The following is a 20,614-nucleotide window of genomic DNA, read 5'->3' on the forward strand; positions in this document are numbered from 1 at the left end:
AATGACATCAAGGATATTATATATATATAATGTTTATACATTTCCAGTGTTTTTGCCTTTGATATCTCTACAAATTGTAATGATAGCCATTTCCTCATGAATATGAACAATGTGCATATGAATTTTGATAAATTTGGATTTTAATGGCTGGGAATTTTCCAACAGAAATAAAACTAGACTGTAAAGATAAGAACAAATTTCACTTTTTAAAGTACATGAGGGTATGAAAAGCAATGCTTCATGCAGGCATACGTTTCATGAAGTGCTAACACACTTCATGAAGTATGCAGGTGTGAAGTGGTGCAGTTGGTGCCCTGTATACTTAAAAAATGAAACATGCATGTTGAGGAGGGGGAGGAGCAGTATATTATGTTAATGTTATTGGCTTTTTATTATGTATACTGGGATGTCAGGAATATCCTCCGAAATTTAAGGCTTTGCAAAAATCCTCCCATCTGGCTGTCGAAGTGGAGTTGCACATTTACAATAACAGACAAAACGAGCACCTTGGAACCCTCTAGTTTTGTCATACTGACCTTTTTAGGTCAATTTACTTGATATTGACCAAAGTATTAGGATAAATATTGGCACACTCATAGAAGGATTTAAATCCTGTAAACCAGGCATCATATTTTGGGCATAATTCTAAAGGTCAAAAGATCATTTTCATGTTTACTTGTAAACAGTTGATGATAAATTTATGAAGTGCATACAAATTCCAAAATAAAACAAAAATATTTGAAAGTTTACCAAATTTTCTATCATACCCATTTAATAAATTTCCCCTGAAAAAAACCCCCTATTTTTATCATGTAAAATAAAGATTCTGCAAAAGTCAATGACATCACATAAGGGTGGAACTACCTTAAGTATGTAAAATATATCCCTTTATACATTTTAAACTTTTTCTCCCTGTGAACCTGTTCTTATCATGGCACCTTGTAGGTGAGGGTCACGAGAACGGTTTAAGTCGAGTATAAGCGTCTCTGGCACAAATTTAGTCTTTTCCTCACCCATGTTGATTTAATCCAGCTGAAACCATTGTGTCAAGTATGAGCATCTAGATGATTTAGTGTTGCTTTGGTACATTTCCCACTGATCCTTGTGTCGGTGCAATCTCATAGGGTCATAATTTATCATTTTGTATACTATTAGCACCAATTTTTACAAATGTAGCTGTCAGACAGGTTCGCTAGCTACATTCCTCCCACCTTGAATGTCTTCATACTTGAAGACATCAACCCAGGATCTTTATCCCCTGGAGGGCATTTTCATCTGTCGTGTACATGTATCAATACGAGTGGTTCTAAGATTTTTAAATTACCCTACCCAATGTTTGCCTTTTCTTGACCATCTCCCCTTTGGAGGAGTATGGCCCTTCATTTGAACAAATTTGAATCCCCTTCACCCAAGGATGATTTGTGCCAAATTTGATTGAAATTGGCACAGTGGTTCTTTAGAAGATTTTAAAAAGATGTCAAAAATTTCTATCTCCACTTCAGAAAGGGCGTGGCAGTTAATTTGAACAAACTTGAATCCTCTTTACCAAAGCATGCTTTGTGACAAGTTTCGCTGAAATTAGCCCCATGGTTGTGGAAGAAGAAGTAAAAAATGTTAAAAGTTTGTGGACATACGGACAAAAAGTGATCAGAAAAGCTCACTTTAGCTTTCAGCTTGCGAGTTAAAATGTTCAGAAAACCGATTTGCTGGACTGACAGAGTGCAAACCTAAAGTCCCCTTCCACCCCGCCGCTATGGAACTAAAAACAACCCACCTATTGTCCTCCACTTTCAATTACATTTACACATGGTTAATTAAAAGAATGCCCCATAAAACAGGCCATTTGACCATTTAGTACAGGAACAGTCTCTAAATTGTTGAATTCATCCAACTTTAGATTTACTAAACATTTGTAGCAATAATCAGCAAGGAGCTTTGCACATCCCACAAACTAATCTCAAAAGTTAACCATTCATTACATATAACGGATATAGCGACGTTTAATCCTCAGGGCTCCATTGCATGAAGACGAGTTAAATTTAACTGACAGCTAATGTCTAGTTAATACTATGTAAATGTAAGAGTTAACAGGAAGTTAACTATTAATGTTAACTGGGTCCTGGTATGTCAGACGGTAATGAGGTTGCCCATTTACACGTGTGGGTGTCCTCAGAGTACTCTGCTCTCCTCCCACATCAATGACCCCTTCATGCAAATATCCCAAGCCGACAAGCAGCATTCATTTAAATTGTAGAACCTGTTTGTTAATCATCGTAAAATAGACAAGTTTAAATTAAACAAGTCCTTTACTTTTCTACGAGTGCCAAACCTGTCCATAAAATTCCACATTCAAGATAGGACAGCAAATGACACTATTATAATACAGGTTTGATACCACTTGCACATTTTAACATCACTCAGAATTTCAAAACCACACAACAGCATATTCTAATTAGTATTTTATTTATCTTAAAACTCTTCTTTTCTTGACCTAGGTCTATGCATCTTTAAATTACCTTGCATACATACATAACAGTGAAAAGCAAATTAATGGTTGCAAAACCACAACGATTTAAACTTCTGTTGTTTATATATTCTGCTACATGTAATTTATATACAAAAGCTGATATCGGATAGTCTGAGTGAATGATTTGCGGCAAAGCAGAACACAGGTATTCTGAAGAGTTACAAATAAATAATATAACACAATCTGTTTGATTTGAATTAAAATTTGCTTTGAACAGTTTTAAATATACATGTATAAAAAAAGAACTTATGTTATAAATACATTTTAAAGATTCAAACCTAATGATATTAAAATAACTGAAAGTCTATATATTCAACGAAAGCATTTCTTTTGAGTATCCAACGTTAATTGGTTTGTACACTCAATTGGCAATTATTTCTTCCAAAAAAAAAAAAATCCTAATCTTGGATCCCTGTCTCCGATACAATTGAAAACAATGATGTAGAAATGTGTAGACAAAATGGTCTTAATCGAAGGTCAACAGTCATAATCTCATTGTGGATATTTACAAGCGTATACAAAAGACACTGCATAGTTGTTAGTGGCAATGGACAAATCAAACAGTGAAGATTTTGAAGACTAGCAAGTATATTGTACCTGTAATAGCACAAAATTTTGTGGTAATCCATTAGAATGCAAAGATTTTGGTGTCAAAATAAAGTATTTCACACGGAAACATCTCACTGTACACAGCCTTATTTTTACTGGAATTTAATTTTCACTTTTTTCAGTTTAAACACAAACTGCAAAATTAAAACCATGGTGATCACCTCACTATATATATAGAATGGAGATGAAAATGGTTTTTGAACAGAAACTGAAAATAACTCCAAATGAATGCAAGGCTGTGTACAGTGTTGAGTCCCAGCTCCTTGCTGTATAATTTAACATGCATTAGACATGAACAATTAATAATTTGCCTATCATGATCATTATCACATAACAAAAATTATTGCACATAAAACGATAAAACAAAACAATTGTTTTGAATTGGCAGTTTGTACTGTACATGTGTAAAAGTAAAAAATGACACAGAATGCTGATGATAAAATCTTTAAATCTGATACACATATTTACCTTAGCCAGTAAAGACCATGGCGTATATTTCAAACAGAACAAGCAGTCAGAAATTATAGGAGAGATTCTGCTGCTTAACGTTAATGAGACATAATCATTGAGCAGAATTAGAGGTACTCAATAAGAATTCCTTCATGTCCATCTTCTGATAACTGAAACCTAGTAACGAGATACAGCGTATAAGGCAAACATTTCATAGATATGTGACTACAGACTGGGACCAGAGATGTGTAAGGCAAAAGCTAGGGGTAGGCATCACTTCTTGATTACAATATGGCACCATCAGAACAAGGATTCTGTAATTGCAAAAACTGAAATTTTTATTTTTTGCAAACAAGCATGTCGGAGATATTTCATCTAGCACATGTGTCCGAAGCTAAATTAGTAGCACTATTCATCATTACATTTTACAATATGTTGAAGATATACTACATATGGAAAATACAATCAAGGAAAAATCTGCAAAAACAATTTTCAAAACAGTACCATTGAGGTACACTCCCAAGAGTTTCTTTGTTCATCACTTTTCCTTATTCCACTACTATTTTAACCAACTTGTTGAATTTCTTTGGCAGGTTGATTTTGATCTGATGTCTTTGGAACAAACCCAGCAAATTAATTCTAAATTGTGATGGCGATTTCAAAATTAAAAGAATGATAAAATTTGTGACATGTATAAAAAAAACCAAAAAACCCATCCAATTTAGTATTGGTTCATGCATATTTTGATCTGCTGTTACATTATATGTAACATGTTTTACAGAGACCAATCATTTCATACGAACCATAGCATGTTGGAAATTACTTCCAATGACACTACATGGGTACAAGGGGTGTGAAAAGTCTCCAGTAACAATTCTATACAGCGTACATGTGGTACCCCTTAACACAGCTCCACACCCAGGCTGAGGCCTCCTACAGCTACTACTTATTTCTTAAGTACAATATTTATACCACATTTATACAGTGAACTTGAGTATTATCACAGTCTGTGACCCTGGTTATATATGTACTGGATAAAAGGAGAGACACAAACACCTGACTGATTATATCCCAGTAATGTGTGGACTTCATACATTGATATAGGTACTTGATTCAACGAGAAATCCTCGATATGACTTTGATGTTCCTCTGAAGATAAGTGTAGAATTATCATTGAAATGCACTCCCAACTCAGGATTAGGACTTGTCTCTCTCTCTCCAATCCTGTGTGTACAATGTACATCTACTTTAGGACTTGAGATCCCAAATTTGGGAATCCTTGATCTCACCGATAATACTGGCGCTGACAACTGAATGGTAATGGCGAGACTTGCGTAATTAACTAGTAAGTTTTGGGATCCTGGGATTATTTGGGATTTCTGCTACACAGCTGATGATTTGGGATTTGCTGATACTGCTACTAAGGCTGCAATTGTTATAGACACACGTATAATTCCACTCTCATCCAGAATGTCCTGTGAACTACAGATCTGCTCCTGACAAAACAGAAAAGAATACAGTCAAGTTCAGAATGATGTTCCATGGTGAAATATTTCTATGTATACCCTTTCCGTCCCTTTTTTTTTGCTCTCTATGAAGATGTACTTTTTCACAGTGTAAAGTATTAACTAAGCATTCTTCATAGCTAATTTTTCTGGTCTCTTTGACCCGTTCTAGGGCATTCAATTTTAGAAACGTTAACACAAGGCTATTGAAAATTTTATAAAATATGATACCTTGGAATTTTTTTTTATTCCAGACAAGAATTTTAAATTGAAAAATGTATCATGTATTGTTAATCAAAATGTCTTAGAAAAATATATAACTAACTTCTTCTCTATTCTGTTACAAGTTAGCAAAACATTCTCAGTGAATCAATGAATGAATATATTTTCCATTTATTTCAACATAAAATAAAACAACATTTTCTTCTTTGAAATGCATTACATTGCACAATACATATTGCTATCAGTTTTCCAGTCTGTTTTAACAACTACACAACCTGTACACACAAATATCTTCAGACACGTCATCTTTTGCCTGCTAGTATACTTAACATACAATACAAATCAATAATGAAAAAAATATATATTAAATTGGTATTATTTACATCATCACATTCTTGTACTGTTCGTGTATATCATACTGTATATATTCTTAGCAAGTGTATTACCGTGTAAGTAGAATTTTAAGCGAGACAAAAATTTAGCGATTTTCCCCTTAAAATTGGTATATATATTTAGCGAAAGCTAATCTTAGCAACTTTAAAATTTCCAGAAAGATTACTACTACCTCCGATATAGAATATTCAATTTTTGCTATCTCATCACTTGCGCCAATAATGCCAAAATTAAATCCCCACTAAAAATTCTGCTTGAACGGTATTGACAACTTATGTGGTAATTCTAGATCAGCAGTAACTTGCATGGCAATATTTAAAATTGGTGTGAATACTCTCTCACTTGCATTTGGAATGTCAAAGATATTGCTATAACAAAAATGTAAACTCCTATTTCATGCTTGCAGTAGTGCAATTTCAACTGGTACAAATGCTTCACCAAAGCTTGTAATAAGTCTCGCATCATCTCAATGTTCATAGCAAACAACATTACACTTCAACAAACATGCTCCTAAAAAAATCTCTATCGGCATAGTTTATTACACAACTTTGAATTAATTTTTTTGGAGGTTTCTCTCAGGTTTGTACCTTTTCTCCTCATGAATAAAAAACAGAACATAACCCTATCTTCCAGGTTTGTACCTCTTCCATGATCACAAAACACATAACATACACTTAATGACTTGTCTTCACAGAGTCAAACTTCCATGATCACAAAACACATAACATACACTTAATGACTTGTCTTCACAGAGTCAAACTTCCATGATCACAAAACACATAACATACACTTAATGACTTGTCTTCACAGAGTCAAACTTCCATGATCACAAAACACATAACATACACTTAATGACTTGTCTTCACAGAGTCAAACTTCCACGGTTTGAAATGTTATATTCTGGTAGTTGAATATTCTTGTTTGTTTTTTTGTCATCACACTGTTTTGTCTGTTTCAGACTATGTCCATGAAAATTAGACTCCCATGTAAAATAATCAACATGATTAATGACAGAACGTCAGATTTACATGCAAACAGTCATGAACATTAAAGCTACAGATATCACAATTAGAAAGACTACATGTAGATCACATTAGACAATGGCATGCATGTGTAAAACACATATGTAGTGAACCCACTCCTTAGGATCCACCCCATTTTTCATCCCAGTGGCGAAGCTACATTAAGCACTGCTTACAAATAATTTTTGCAATAATTTTTGAATAGTTATTTTTTTCATATTAAATAGCTTTGTGTTTGTACCGGAACATTTCCTGAAGCGTTCCGAACTTGCTCTTATATGTACGAAATTGTTGAGGTATCAAAACTATAACCAGAAGGAAAAATACTTGCCACCATGATTGAAAAATGTGCTCAGCTTCAGGGGGTGGGGGTGGGTGCTGCCCCCCGACCCCCTGCTTATAATAATTCTATCCCTAGCTACAATTGGATTTCAAAAGATACAGTGTATAAAGACATTTTTGTTATTTTATTTTTGCCCATTTCACCAGTAAACAATACAGGTGAATCTAAAACTGGCCAAATTTAATTTTACTCCCAAATGTAAGCAGCAGCAAAAAAAAAAAAAACAACCCCAAAAAACCCCCAAAAAAATCAACCTTGAGCAAATTGAAAATGAGGCAAATTTGTTTGTATACCTGGGGCAGAATTTTTTTTGACTTAGATACACAGAAATCAGTGAAATATTATTGGCACTATGATTAAATACTACACATCACAGATATCCCAAAATCACAGCCAAAAGAGTAGTCATAAAGAGCAGAATACAAAGTTTTGCCACAGCAAAGTCTTGTGGGGTTAGTCGTGGACACAGATCTAAGTGTTGCACAGTGAGCGATACACGGGCTGGTCTAAGTGCTTCTGTTATATCATCACATGCACAAAGGAATTCCTGTAAGAGTTACAGAACAAGCAGTCATTTCTCTGAATAAGTGGATGGATGTCATTTCACTTAAAAAATCAGCAACTTTGAAATTCTCATAAAACACTTGCATTAAAATTCAATCAATGAATGAAAAAATAGCAAAATTTACAAATCATATTAAATCTTTAATTAAACAATAATTAACAATTCCATTTAATAAATGTCTACATATATACGTATATATATTTTTGTTATATGATTAGATACTGTAAGATATACATGACTACTTTGGACAAGAATCAATCATGCTCTTTGAAAATAAACTCATGAATGAATGCATGCTCTGAAAAAATAAATACTGTGCAACACTTAGTCTTATCTCTCAGGCAAAACAAATCAAATGTTTACATCAAATAACATAAGTCTGGTATGTTCTTCAAACCACCTGTTAATTCAACCTCCCCACCACAAACACAACATTCTTAATGCATACAATTCAGCATTAGTTAAAAATGATATCCTTATTATCAGGTGTCCAGTACTTAAACAAAAGTGAAAGCACTGAAAAGCTTTCAGAGTAGAATTTGAATGATTTCATTTAACATGCCTGCACCCCAACATCATTTTCAGTAAATCCCTGCCCCTACCATTATCTCTTAAAACAAATGGTGTGCTACTACTACTAGCAATTTGTCCTATCCTCATTTTTCTATTACTTGCTAGCTAGATATAAAATACCTGTAGTTGTTCATGTCCTGAATTATATTAAGCTTAGATATCTCCAAGTACATTTAATGTTACCATACAAATCACATCTTGTGGTACAATAGCATACAAATTAGTACTGTAAATCACGTTTTATTTGCAAGAACTACGTTTGTCTCAACACTAAATCAAAGCTGTTATGAATATCATTGTCTACGCAGTGAAGAACAAATTAAACGTTTTTGTGAAAAATGTGTCTTGCAGATAAATTTGACAAGGTGAGATTGCAGAAATGAAGTCTCATGAAATATGTGTTTTATGGTAGTCAGAAGGGGACAAAAACAGTATTAATACTGGTTACTTCCATTTACTCATTCTGAGCCACAGATTGAAAATCTAGTACATACATTTGATATTAGTAGATAACATCATTCAACATACTTCCTTAAAATGACTGGTATTTATCATTCACAATGACTATGCAGATTACAGATTACAGATGACATTAAGTACAGTCTAGACTGCCTTAGTGACCCACTGAATTCAGCGAATTTCTGTCATACATGACTGTACATAATTCCACCCACCATTACTGCGGTATGAAGTGGCTGTAAGTAGCAACTCCCTGACTTTTTCAACAAACAATGACTCCCGGCCCTTTGATTCAGACTGTTTTAGAATCTTAGTTACCAGGAAAGTGATCCATTAAAACAAAACAAATCTGACAGAATGCGTTTATCAAACAACCCAACAATGTCTCTGCCAGAATGTGTTTATCTATCAAACAGCCCCACAATGTCTCTGACAAAATGTGTTTATCTATCAAAAAGCCCCACAATGTCTCTGACAGAATGTGTTTATCTATCAAACAGCCCCACAATGTCTCTGCCAGAATGTGTTTATCTATCAAAAAACCCCACAATGTCTCTGCCAGAATGTGTTTATCTATCAAACATCCCCATGCTGTCTCACATCTTACAATCAATGATAATGCCTGAGGCATAAATTGTCTGTATCGAATTTAACAAGTGTTATCTTTTAATTCCTGACATTTAGTTCTTTGCAATTATTAAATAATACATACATAAAATTTATTTAAAAAGTACTTAGTTAATAGTCATCTAATTTTGTAGGCCTTTGAAATTTTTCATATTTAATTTACTTCATGAAGTGAAATGGAAAATACATTGACCCGGAATGTTTTAATTAATAAAGTTTAGTGAGTGAACTTTCCATTCTGCCCCAGTAATACTATTAGAGACATTCCGGTTCTTTGATGTGTCCTGAAATGATGATGTGTACAAGATATACAAGAGGCCCACAGGCCTTACTGGTCACCTGGGTAATATGTTGACAGGGCAGTTAGATACTGTACAAACACTCTCAAGTCATCATATTATACTCCTGTTTATCATTTTTCCTTATACTTCTGATACCATCATATTAACATATTGCAACAGGGCTTTAGACATACAACGCGGAAAATATATTTTCAGTAAACAGTGCATTATGATGTCATAATTAGCTTTTGTTTTCTTCTTTCAAACCAAGCAGTAATCATTCTCAACAATACAAAGGAAGGTATGAGAAAACTTGTCTGGTTATTAAAAATGTTTGTGGCATTTTCTGAACAATTTATAAATTTTTTTAATGGGGTTTTCGACATTTTTCCAGAGCACTTTGGGTAATCCTCATCATTTTTCAGCTGATGAAAAGTAAATCATGTGACTCACATTTGTAATCACTGGAGCGAGCTTTGTTGTAATTTTAAACAGGTAAAAAAGTAAGTGTATATATATCTTATATTTTCATTTACAAAAACTTGTGAGCTCGCTTACCTATTTTCTACATGATGATTTGCTAAAATATTTATACAATTGATTTTGAACAAACTGAGTTTTATTACACGTTACAGTCCTGTATTTTTTGGCAAACAAATATAAAACTTGAATAACTGTTGAATCAGCCAGTGAATTGATCAATCAGAACTCCTTGTGTCGCTTCATACAAATTAAAACCGAGACGGCCAATAGTTGAATAAAACGGTGGCTCCCTTTTGGCTCACAGAATTTTCAGTATGAAGGGATTTTTTTTTGGTTGCCAATTTTGACTTTTTCCTTTTATACGTGTAATCTTTAGACCTCGCTGCGCTCACCAATAGTAAAAAGTGCAGTGTATCACTAGCCCTAGGGTCTCTGAAATATTTTTCCTGTTCTGCATATCTAAGCTGAATTTTAATACTTATTAGCAGTAGAAAACAAGATTGTGTTCTTAAAAAGGAATTCCCTGAATATGCCCATACTGACCATATTATATCATAATACATGTTAGGCCATTTCAACTTTTCAAATTAGTAGATTATCATATGGAGTCACAAAAATATATGGGGCCGGTGGGAGGATTTTATTTTTTAATTCTTATTTCCCAAGAAAAAAAAATTAATGACAAATGGCATCACACAAAGTGTTAATCAAGTCAACATTCAAAGAATCCTTGGTAGAAGATATTAAACCAACATTCTGTGGCTTTAATCATTCACTCATGTCACTGGGAAGCAAGTTTGTTTGAAATCGTAATTTTTGCAAAAAGAAAAAAAATCGGAGTGGACCCTTTTTTGAGGGGTGGGTGGAGATGATAATCTATCAATTAATTTTAATTGGCCCTATAGTAACACTATATGACTATTATGGACCTGCATTAGAGTCAGAACTTTAGGGTTGCAAAATTCACAACTTTAGTACATCTCTTTCCACTTTGCCTATATACAAATTTTAAAGTTTTTAGATAGAATCAGCAAAATTATAGAAGAAGTCTTTCAAATGATAAAGACATTCATTTACTATGACCATTTTGGCCCCACCTTAGTATCAAAATCCCTACCCCTGGGATCATCAAATTTACAATTTTGGTAAAGGGATACCTATTCTTTCTGAATATCTATTTATTTTCAATTTGGTATCAAATTCTTCACCAAATTTTTGTAAAGCGCTTTAGAGAATTAATGTTGATATGGTGCAATATAAATCTTTTAATTACAATCTACACATAAACACTATTTGCCAAGTTTGGCCCCACCCAGGAGTCAGTATCCTAAATGTGGAGATCATAAAATTTACAGTTTTGGTAGAAACTTTCTTGCTATTCATGACTATGCTATGCGTATAATTTTTCTCACAAATGTGTGGTTGTTGAGGAGAAGATTTCCAAACTTAGTCAATTTTTGCCCCAAAACTAAGGCCCTGGGGGTGCAGGAGCCCTGAAATCTATGATTTAAGTCCCTTTTGTCCAAAAGATGTTCCATACCAAATTAGAAAAGAATTGGAAGGGTAGATATTAAGTAGAAGTTAATAATGTTCAATTGTTAATGCCTACATTAAATCACTAGAACCCTAGAACTAAAATCCCTACCCCCCCGGATCATGAAATTTACAAATATGGTAATGGCTACCTGTTCCTTCAAAATACTCATTAAGCTTCAATATAGCGTAAAAATCATTAAAGAAAATGTTATTTCAGTGTTTCACATAAATATTATAAGCCAAGTTTGGCTCCACTCTGGAGTCAGATCTTGAAATTTACAAATTTAGCAAAAGCTTTCCTGCTCTAGATGATTATTGGATTTAGTTTTCCTTACAGATTTGCAACTGTAGAGAAGAATTTTTTTTTTAAAACTCGTTCAATCTTTAGCAGTTTTTGCCCAGCCTGACGCCCTGGGGTGCAGGAGTCCTGAAATTTACAATTTGTGTCCCTTATCCTGAAGATGCTTCATATCAAATTTGGAAAGAATTGGAATGGTAGTTATCAAGAAGTTAAAAATGTTCAATTGTTAATGCATGACAGACGAAGACCAACAGCAAAAAGTAACCCGAGAGACTCGGATGACTCAATACTGTAAAGTGTTTTTTTTCCCACGGGTTTAAAATTTGGCGACTTTTTTGCTCAAAGGCAAATAAATTTAGTGGAATAAATTTTGGCGGACAAGGAAGACTTACCTCTATTGCAAATATTGAAGTCGTATTTGGGTGCATATTTGGCGAGTGAAATTTAAGCGGAAAGCTACCCAACCGCTAAAATAAGCCAAATTTATCACCCGCGGAAAAAACCCGCTATCCAGTATGAATGAAAGGAACTTGTACATGGGAATTATAATTCAAATTTTTTTTGGTGTATTTCTCTTGACTCCCTGCTAATTGTGACATTTTGGCAGCAGTCCTGACAGTCTAGACTGTAATGTGGATACATCTAAGCCAGAACTATAAAACCCAAGCACCAACAGCTGTGAAGTTCCCCTGACACAAGCGGTGCATCAAATGTCATTATTTCATGTGATACAAGAACTACCTGTGACAAGGTTATAGTACAGTCTATATGGGAATTAACATACTAAGCCAACCACTTCCTTGCCTTGAGAATCAAAATTGCTCAGAGTGATCTCCCTTGCTGTTGATCTTTAGTTCTCTCTCAGATTTGGCAGTCTTATGTTGTAAATAGTTTATTCTGGTCACCTTTCTTTGTAGCTTCACTTCCATGTCAACGATACTAACATTGCTTTATAGGACAAGCATTTATACAAAATTGCAGTGAAATTAAATAATAGTCAAATTGCCATAGAAGCAGAAAACTACACAAAACATGTAGATTCAGCACATAATCTCATCACCAGACATCTTTGTCTTGAAGTACATGACACTTCAAATAAATGGTCATACAAGTGAACTGGTAAATACTGCATATCAACTAGTATAGCTGAATCTACAACAACGATAAAAATTCATTGCTAATAAACCAGAGCAAATTCTTAAATTATATCAAAATTCCATATAATAAATAAACTTTAAATACAAACATAACCCGAAAGCACAAAAAACAAATACTTGAATCAAATGCAGTAAATGTGGCGCTAACTTGTAACAAAATATCATGAATATGGATTTCTTGATACACTCTGTTAAATGGTAAACTAAAGTCTGTATAGTAGAACCGATACATAAATTACTTCATACAGCAACATATCAATCATACCTTTCCAACTCCAATCTTCCGACAAGCTTCTAGGAAATTTTCAACATTTTTGCGGCATTTCGCCATTGTAAGTTTTGGCTGAAATTATAATATGTATATGTATTATTATGTCATAATATATTAACATTACCACCTAAAATACCAATACAAACAAAACGATGGTACAAAATTACTATTTCATTAAAACTGCATTTTTATATTTCTAAAAGTCAGTATTTTCAAATACATTGTTCATGTAGGTTTAGAATAATATGAAAGATTGATATAAATTGAATTCTGAATGTAAATCTTTACAAAATTTTAGCATTTGCAAATACTCCAGCATGTATTTTAACTGTGTGAAAACTTTTACCATAACCCAGCATGTATTTTAACTGTTTGAAAACTTTTACCATAACCCAGCTTGTATTTTAACTGTTTGAAAACTTTTACCATAACCCAGCATGTATTTTAACTCTAATGAACATGTGTAACCTGTTGTGTTCTAATGAACATCACTGTTGTGTTCTAATAAACATGTGTAACCTGTTGTGTTCTAATGAACATGTGTAATCTGTTGTGTTCTAATGAACATGTGTAACCTGTTGTGTTCTAATGAACATCACTGTTGTGTTCTAATGAACATCACTGTTGTGTTCTAATGAACATGTGTAACCTGTTGTGTTCTAATGAACATGTGTAACCTGTTGTGTTCTACTGAACATGTGTAATCTGTTGTGTTCTACTGAACATGTGTAACCTGTTGTGTTCTAATGAACATCACTGTTGTGTTCTAATGAACATGTGTAACCTGTTGTGTTCTAATGAACATGTGTAATCTGTTGTGTTCTAATGAACATGTGTAACCTGTTGTGTTCTAATGAACATGTGTAATCTGTTGTGTTCTAATGAACATGTGTAATCTGTTGTGTTCTAATGAACATCACTGTTGTGTTCTAATGAACATGTGTAACATGTTGTGTTCTAATGAAAATCACTGTTGTGTTCTAATGAACATGTGTAACCTGTTGTGTTCTAATGAACATGTGTAACCTGTTGTGTTCTAATGAATATGTGTAACCTGTTGTGTTCTAATGAACATGTGTAACCTGTTGTGTTCTAATGAACATGTGTAACCTGTTGTGTTCTAATGAACATGTGTAATCTGTTGTGTTCTAATAAACATGTGTAACCTGTTGTGTTCTAATGAACATGTGTAATCTGTTGTGTTCTAATGAACATGTGTAATCTGTTGTGTTCTAATGAACATGTCACTGGTGTATTCCAATGAACACATGTCAATGGTGTGTTGCAGTGAACACATGTCACTTGTGTATTCCAAGAAACATGCATCCCCTGTATGACTCGGCATTGTGAATCTGGACAGACCTCAGACAATGTGATCCTTATGTGTCTACCATGCTCTGCAAACACAAATTTAAAAGAAATCTTTACCACAGCAGGAGAGGGGACGTGGATGCTGAGAACCGAGCGAGGTCGGATATTGTTGGCGAACTGACATAGCAGCACACCGTCCTTCAGAGACTCGGGTAAATTATCTGGCAAGGTCACCTTCAATCTCTTCTCTATTGTCTATTGAAAAGTAAACAAATCAAAATCACTAGATGTTTGTGGATTTAAATATTCATGGTTCAGGATACAAGAGGCCCATGGGCCAGGTTTTTTAAACAGGCTAAATAAACATGCAGTGTGTGTTTTAAAGGAAAGTATCAAGGTACAGAACTCACTATTCTGAGGCGATTCAACTGTTCAGCCTCCTCCTTCATACGGTCCTCTTGTCGGCGTAGAGTAAAATTTGTATCAGTTTCCTTATAGCTATCAATTACTCTCATTGCACTTCCAGATCCTGAGAAAATTTAAAAAATCGTGTGTATCATCTGACCACGTGTCAGTTAAAATCATTAGGTCAAAGCAATCATATAAATGTGAAGAACAAACTGCTGCAACATTTCTTTCACAGTGTTTTTATTAATGTGGGACTGATCAAAGTTTAAATTATGACATGAATCATAAAGTGTCTACAAACCAGCAGATCTTCTAGATGCCGCTCCGTAACTGGTTCTCAGTGGGGGGTTTGGAGGCGTTTTCTTATCCTCTCGCTGTTAACAAAAAGTACCAAATAGGATGATGACGATTAGAAGTGTCATCTTTGTTTTTATATCCTGGTTATTTTCTAGAAAGTAATCAGTGTTAACTAAAAATATCTTTCTCTCCCATTGTAAGACTACATGTCTTATGAAACTCTCCCCTACCCCTTTAAAACTACATGTACATCCCTTGGCTATCTGTTAACTTTGACTTCTGAAATCTCCCCTTCCCCTTTAGTACTACATCCCTTGGCTATCTGTTAACTTTGTCTTCTGAAATCTCCCCTACCCCTTTAGTACTACATCCCTTGGCTATCTGTTAACTTTGTCTTCTGAAATCTCCCCTTCCCCTTTAGTACTACATCCCTTGGCTATCTGTTAACTTTGACTTCTGAAATCTCCCCTTCCCCTTTAGTACTACATCCCTTGGCTATCTGTTAACTTTGTCTTCTGAAATCTCCCCTTCCCCTTTAGTACTACATACCTTGGCTATCTGTAAACTTTGTCTTCTGAAATCTCCCCTTCCCCTTTAGTACTACATCCCTTGGCTATCTGTTAACTTTGTCTTCTGAAATCTCCCCTACCCCTTTAGTACTACATCCCTTGGCTATCTGTTAACTTTGTCTTCTGAAATCTCCCCTTCCCCTTTAGTACTACATACCTTGGCTATCTGTAAACTTTGTCTTCTGAAATCTCCCCATCCCCTTTAGTACTACATACCTTGGCTATCAAACTGTTGACAGCGTTTTTCTGCACTTGTCTCTTGTCATCACCTGGGGTGGATCGTCCACCTCGACTTTGTTTGCTATCCTCCTGGTGTACAAAAAGTCACATTAGTTACTTTCTATACATTTTAATATCATTGTATGTTCTCAGAATGTTACAATAAAAAGGGTTTTGTGGTTTAAATGGACTGATTCACGATTTTACCCAAAATTTTGTTTCTCACTTTTAATGATCAAAATCTACTGTCTAATGTGTTTGAAAGATTTCACATGAAAATTAAGGTGATACATCATCACAGAAGCTCATTTTGGAGAGTTTATTATTTGTTTTGTAAACAAAGATTGCGGTATGCTGTTGTTTACGAAATTTTCAAAAGAAATGAATATCGATCTAAGTTTATTATATCTTTCACATTTCAAGCATTTTGGGGGTAAAATGTGTCATCTAACGTTAAAATTTGTGACTATACATAATTAAGGGGCAGGGACCACGAATTTCACAATTTTTGTTCCCCTCCACCCACAGATGCTATATGCCAAAATTGGTTAAAATTGGTTCAGGGGTTTCAGAGAAGAAGCTGAAAATGTTCAAATGTTAACGCCCGACGTACGACGACGGACAAAAACAGAAGATTTTCAAAGAAATATTGCATTTTCACTATATAATCAATCAGCCCCGCCTTTGCACCAGAACCCCTGACCCAGGGGCCATAAATTTCAGTTTTGAAAGAAGCATCCTTGATCATCATTATCATACTATTAGTTTGTCTACTTAATATCCAGCAGCAGAGGAGAAGATTTTCAAAGAAATAAAATGCATTTTCACTATATGATCAATAGGGCCCCACCCTAATACCAGAACCCCTGACCCAGGGGCCATGAATTTCACAATTTTGAAAGAGGCATCCTTGCTCATCATAACCATGCTATTAGTTTGTCTACTTAATACCCAGAGACAGAGAAGAAGATTTTCAAAGAATTTCTACATTTTCACTATATGACCAATAGAGCCTCACCCTAACACAAGAACCCCTGCCCCAGGGGCCATGAATTTCACAATTTTGGTAGAGGGCTCAACACTCATTATAATTATGCCCACAGTTTGGCTTCTTGATGTCCAGGAGTAAAGAAGAAGATTTTTTTAAAATTACACTCATTTTGATGGTTTTTGCCCCACCCCTCAGGCCCCAGGGGGGCAGGGACCACGAATTTCACAATTTTTGTTCCCCTCTACCCACAGATGCTATATGCCAAAATTGGTTGAAATTGGTTCAGGGGTTTCAGAGAAGAAGCTGAAAATGTTCAAATGTTAACGCACGACGACGGACAAAAACAGATAGGAATAGGTCACCTGAATGATTCAGGTGACCTTATAACACAGATTTAAGGCTAAAATATTGCTTTCATTCTTGCATTCAGAAGGTCAAAATGCACCAAATCACAGCGAAATTTGGACTCAAGAATCTCTTATTTGCAAATAAAACGCCTTTTTTATAATTCCGGGAAAAATCACAAAAAACACCATATAAAATAATTGCGAGCTTGTATCACTCTTTTAATGGTGAAACTATATGTCATAAGATGTCTTTTAATGAGCCATCAAATAAAATTTTGGTGTAATGAGCTACCTTAAAATAAGGAAAAAGAAATTGAATTTCTATAGGTTGAGTGACCTTGACCTTTCCAAAATGACCCTAATAGACCTTGGTCCAAAAGTTTTTAAGGAACATTTGTGATTAACCCTATCAATTTCTGATGAAAGGTTTAAGAGATGTGAGTTTGGACGGACACAATAGTGATTACATGCTCCCTGGAAATTTTTCAGGGAGCAGAAAAATATTCTTGATTTGATTTAAATCAAAACCTGAAATGAACTGAACATAATTTGAACTTACTTGTGCAGAACCTGTTGATGGTCGGTTAGACGTAGATCTGGCAGGTGTGGGGGGAGGCATATTGCTCCTCTCCCCACCTGCTGGGGCCCTCCCTGATGACGGAGTACTGACTGAGGTTTTGGTTCTCCGCGTGACAGTCCCACTCTTTTCTCCGACTTTGTGTAGTGAAGATGTTGAAGAATTGGGACTGTTTGTACCTGTGGATCCTAGGGAAGACCTCGGGCTGGGACTCGGGGAAATCCCAGGGCTGTTCCCTCCATTCACAGCACTGAAAAACAGAGATATGGTCACACAGGATGATATATCAAATCATTAACCTTCTGAAAATTCTTTAAAACTTCCACATGTTTTTTATGGGTGGAGAGATGTTATCAATGTTATATTTAACAGTCTCCTTTACCATCTGTATTTATTTCAAATTATATCATAAGATGCAGCATTAAATCTGATGTTCTTGGATATAACAGAAATGACTTGGTTTTCCCCCCTTCCTATAATCAACACTTCCTCCACCATCACATAGTACACATACAAACACAGTTTTATGCATCAGTAGTTTATTGGTGTCACAGTTTAACTATCTTGTTAATTGCTAGGAATACATGAGTATTTTTTTCCCATGTTTAGAGCATTTGAATATAGTACAGAAGACTAGCTGTTCCTTTTTACAGAGGATTATAGATTCATGCAGCAAGAGTTGAAATGTGCAATATATCTCTGATCACTAAACATTTATCATCAATAGGAGAAAAATGGCAATTTTAATCCAAACTGAAATTATTTAAAAAAGTAAAAACCACAACATAACAAATACACTGAAATAAACACACTGATTACTGGTAAATAAAAATTCCTCAGTGGTATGTCGATAAATGGACAGCTAAGTGTAATGTTTACACGGTACACTGACATTTTTTCTGGGTCACTCACACGGCTTACGTAAGTATGTCTTACTTATGTTGAACGGTTCACCGGAAATACTTGCTGTAACCACCTGCTTTCAAAAGATTCCAAAACCTTTAATGTCAACTCTGTCAAGTTTTATTGAAGCTAGCTGTTCTTTATTACAAATCTCAATTTTTTTTTCTAGTAACAACTTCAATATTTTCTGACATGTAATCACTTTTGGTTTTGACCCTCCTATGTTTTCAAGTCAGATGATAATGAATGAATCAGAAAATGAGCTTTATAATGTAGGATATTTGAAAATACAACCAGGTCACCCCCATTATGCAATATTCTGCATGTGAACTTCATTAATTATTGATGACACATATATGCCTGCATGATCACATGCCACTTATTTCAATTGGTTTCAGTCCATTAGCATGTGAAAATGAAGTATTTTTCTCTTATGCAGCCTATGATACCATGTTTATTACATCACACTTATTAACAATATTATATGCACACAGCCAATATATCAATATCAATAATCCTCCTCCTTCCTTTTTGAGTATGAACACTAAACAAAACAAAAAACAAGAAAAAATCCCCCCAAATATCCCCCCTCCTCCAACGTTTAATAAATCCAAGGGCTACACTAGAAAAGGTGAAAAATAGATGAATATAGTTGGCATGGTAATGATTACAAAAAGCGCCCTGAGTATATGATACAGTCGGATAATATGGCCCTAACAGTCCAATATTACCTGCCCGGTTTGTGCTGCAACACGGGAATGCCTCTGGTAGCAGGTCTGGAAAATGTCAATCAAATCACCAACAGAGTATGAATACAACAAACACATTCTACCTCAATAGTACACCACTCCCAGACATGCAGAATAAAACTTCAATGGTACATATACATATGATTCCATGGAATTCTCATTAACAACAGATAATGAGAGGAAAATAGTAATTACTGAGGGCAAATTCTTTTGATTATAAAATCTTTGGATCAACACAAGTATAGACACGAGACATAAGAACTGATCTAAAATTTCACGAACTTTCAACGACTATAGAGAACATTAAGGTGTGTTTATTCATGCACTGAATGTGATTAGCTGAACATTATATTAATTATATTAATGAGTTTTGCATTAGTCATCTGTTTAATATCAAGATGCAAAATTCCTAGCATATATATATTCCTCTGTGTTTGCCATTAAATCAACAGTTTTCTTTGACATAACGAATTAACAACCAATTGAAACGATCTTTTGTTCTACCAAACTACTTTCTAATTGAATGGCAACATCCAAATAGACTGTCTAATCTTCGTGCAATGCTCAATACAGCAATTTTCTACAACCTCGTAATTTCATTACTCGGTAACATGCAGTCAGTATTTTTTAATGAGAAGTGTGAGGAAGGCCTGGCAAAGCCTCTAACACAAGCTGGGGGGTTCTCTACCCATACACCAAAAGATGCAGGAAAAAAATGCACTGTAGAGACAATATTTACGTTTTGATTCGCGAGGTGGAGCTGGGGCCACCAGCGGCCCCTGTTTTAGCCCCTGCTGATTTGCCTGTAGGAAGATTTGACGGAGGGTTCTGGTTTGGTTCTGAACCCTGTCGTCGCAGCGGAACATTTGTTGGCTTCTGCTGGTCTTTGTTCACGCTGTTGCTGGTTTGATTTGGTTTT

At 34.8% G+C, this 20,614-nt stretch overlaps 1 protein-coding gene across 13 annotated transcripts in view; it reads right to left on the minus strand.

Moving 5' to 3' along the window:
• Positions 1-2,444: 2,444 nt before the first annotated feature.
• LOC125657798 (leucine-rich repeat and calponin homology domain-containing protein 2-like) overlaps positions 2,445-20,614 on the minus strand; it is a 39,438-nt gene continuing 21,268 nt past the window's right edge. For 4 of the 13 annotated variants that reach the window (XM_056148353.1, XM_056148347.1, XM_048888572.2 and 1 more), the window contains 9 exons: positions 20,435-20,614; positions 19,678-19,722; positions 18,026-18,293; positions 16,126-16,218; positions 15,345-15,417; positions 15,046-15,164; positions 14,753-14,890; positions 13,319-13,396; positions 5,469-7,618 (listed from right to left, as the gene is read on the minus strand). In XM_056148353.1, the coding sequence (XP_056004328.1) occupies positions 7,442-7,618; positions 13,319-13,396; positions 14,753-14,890; positions 15,046-15,164; positions 15,345-15,417; positions 16,126-16,218; positions 18,026-18,293; positions 19,678-19,722; positions 20,435-20,614 (1,171 nt within the window). In that variant the 3' untranslated portion in view covers positions 5,469-7,441. Of the gene's footprint in view, positions 5,083-5,468; positions 7,619-12,716; positions 13,049-13,318; positions 13,397-14,752; positions 14,891-15,045; positions 15,165-15,344; positions 15,418-16,125; positions 16,219-18,025; positions 18,294-19,677; positions 19,723-20,434 lie in introns of those variants that run through there. The other 9 variants (XM_056148354.1, XM_056148348.1, XM_056148350.1 and 6 more) reach the window with 5 other exon arrangements.

The sequence above is a fragment of the Ostrea edulis genome, chromosome 9, assembly GCF_947568905.1.
Source record: "Ostrea edulis chromosome 9, xbOstEdul1.1, whole genome shotgun sequence".
Classification (NCBI taxonomy): Eukaryota; Metazoa; Mollusca; class Bivalvia; order Ostreida; family Ostreidae; genus Ostrea; species Ostrea edulis.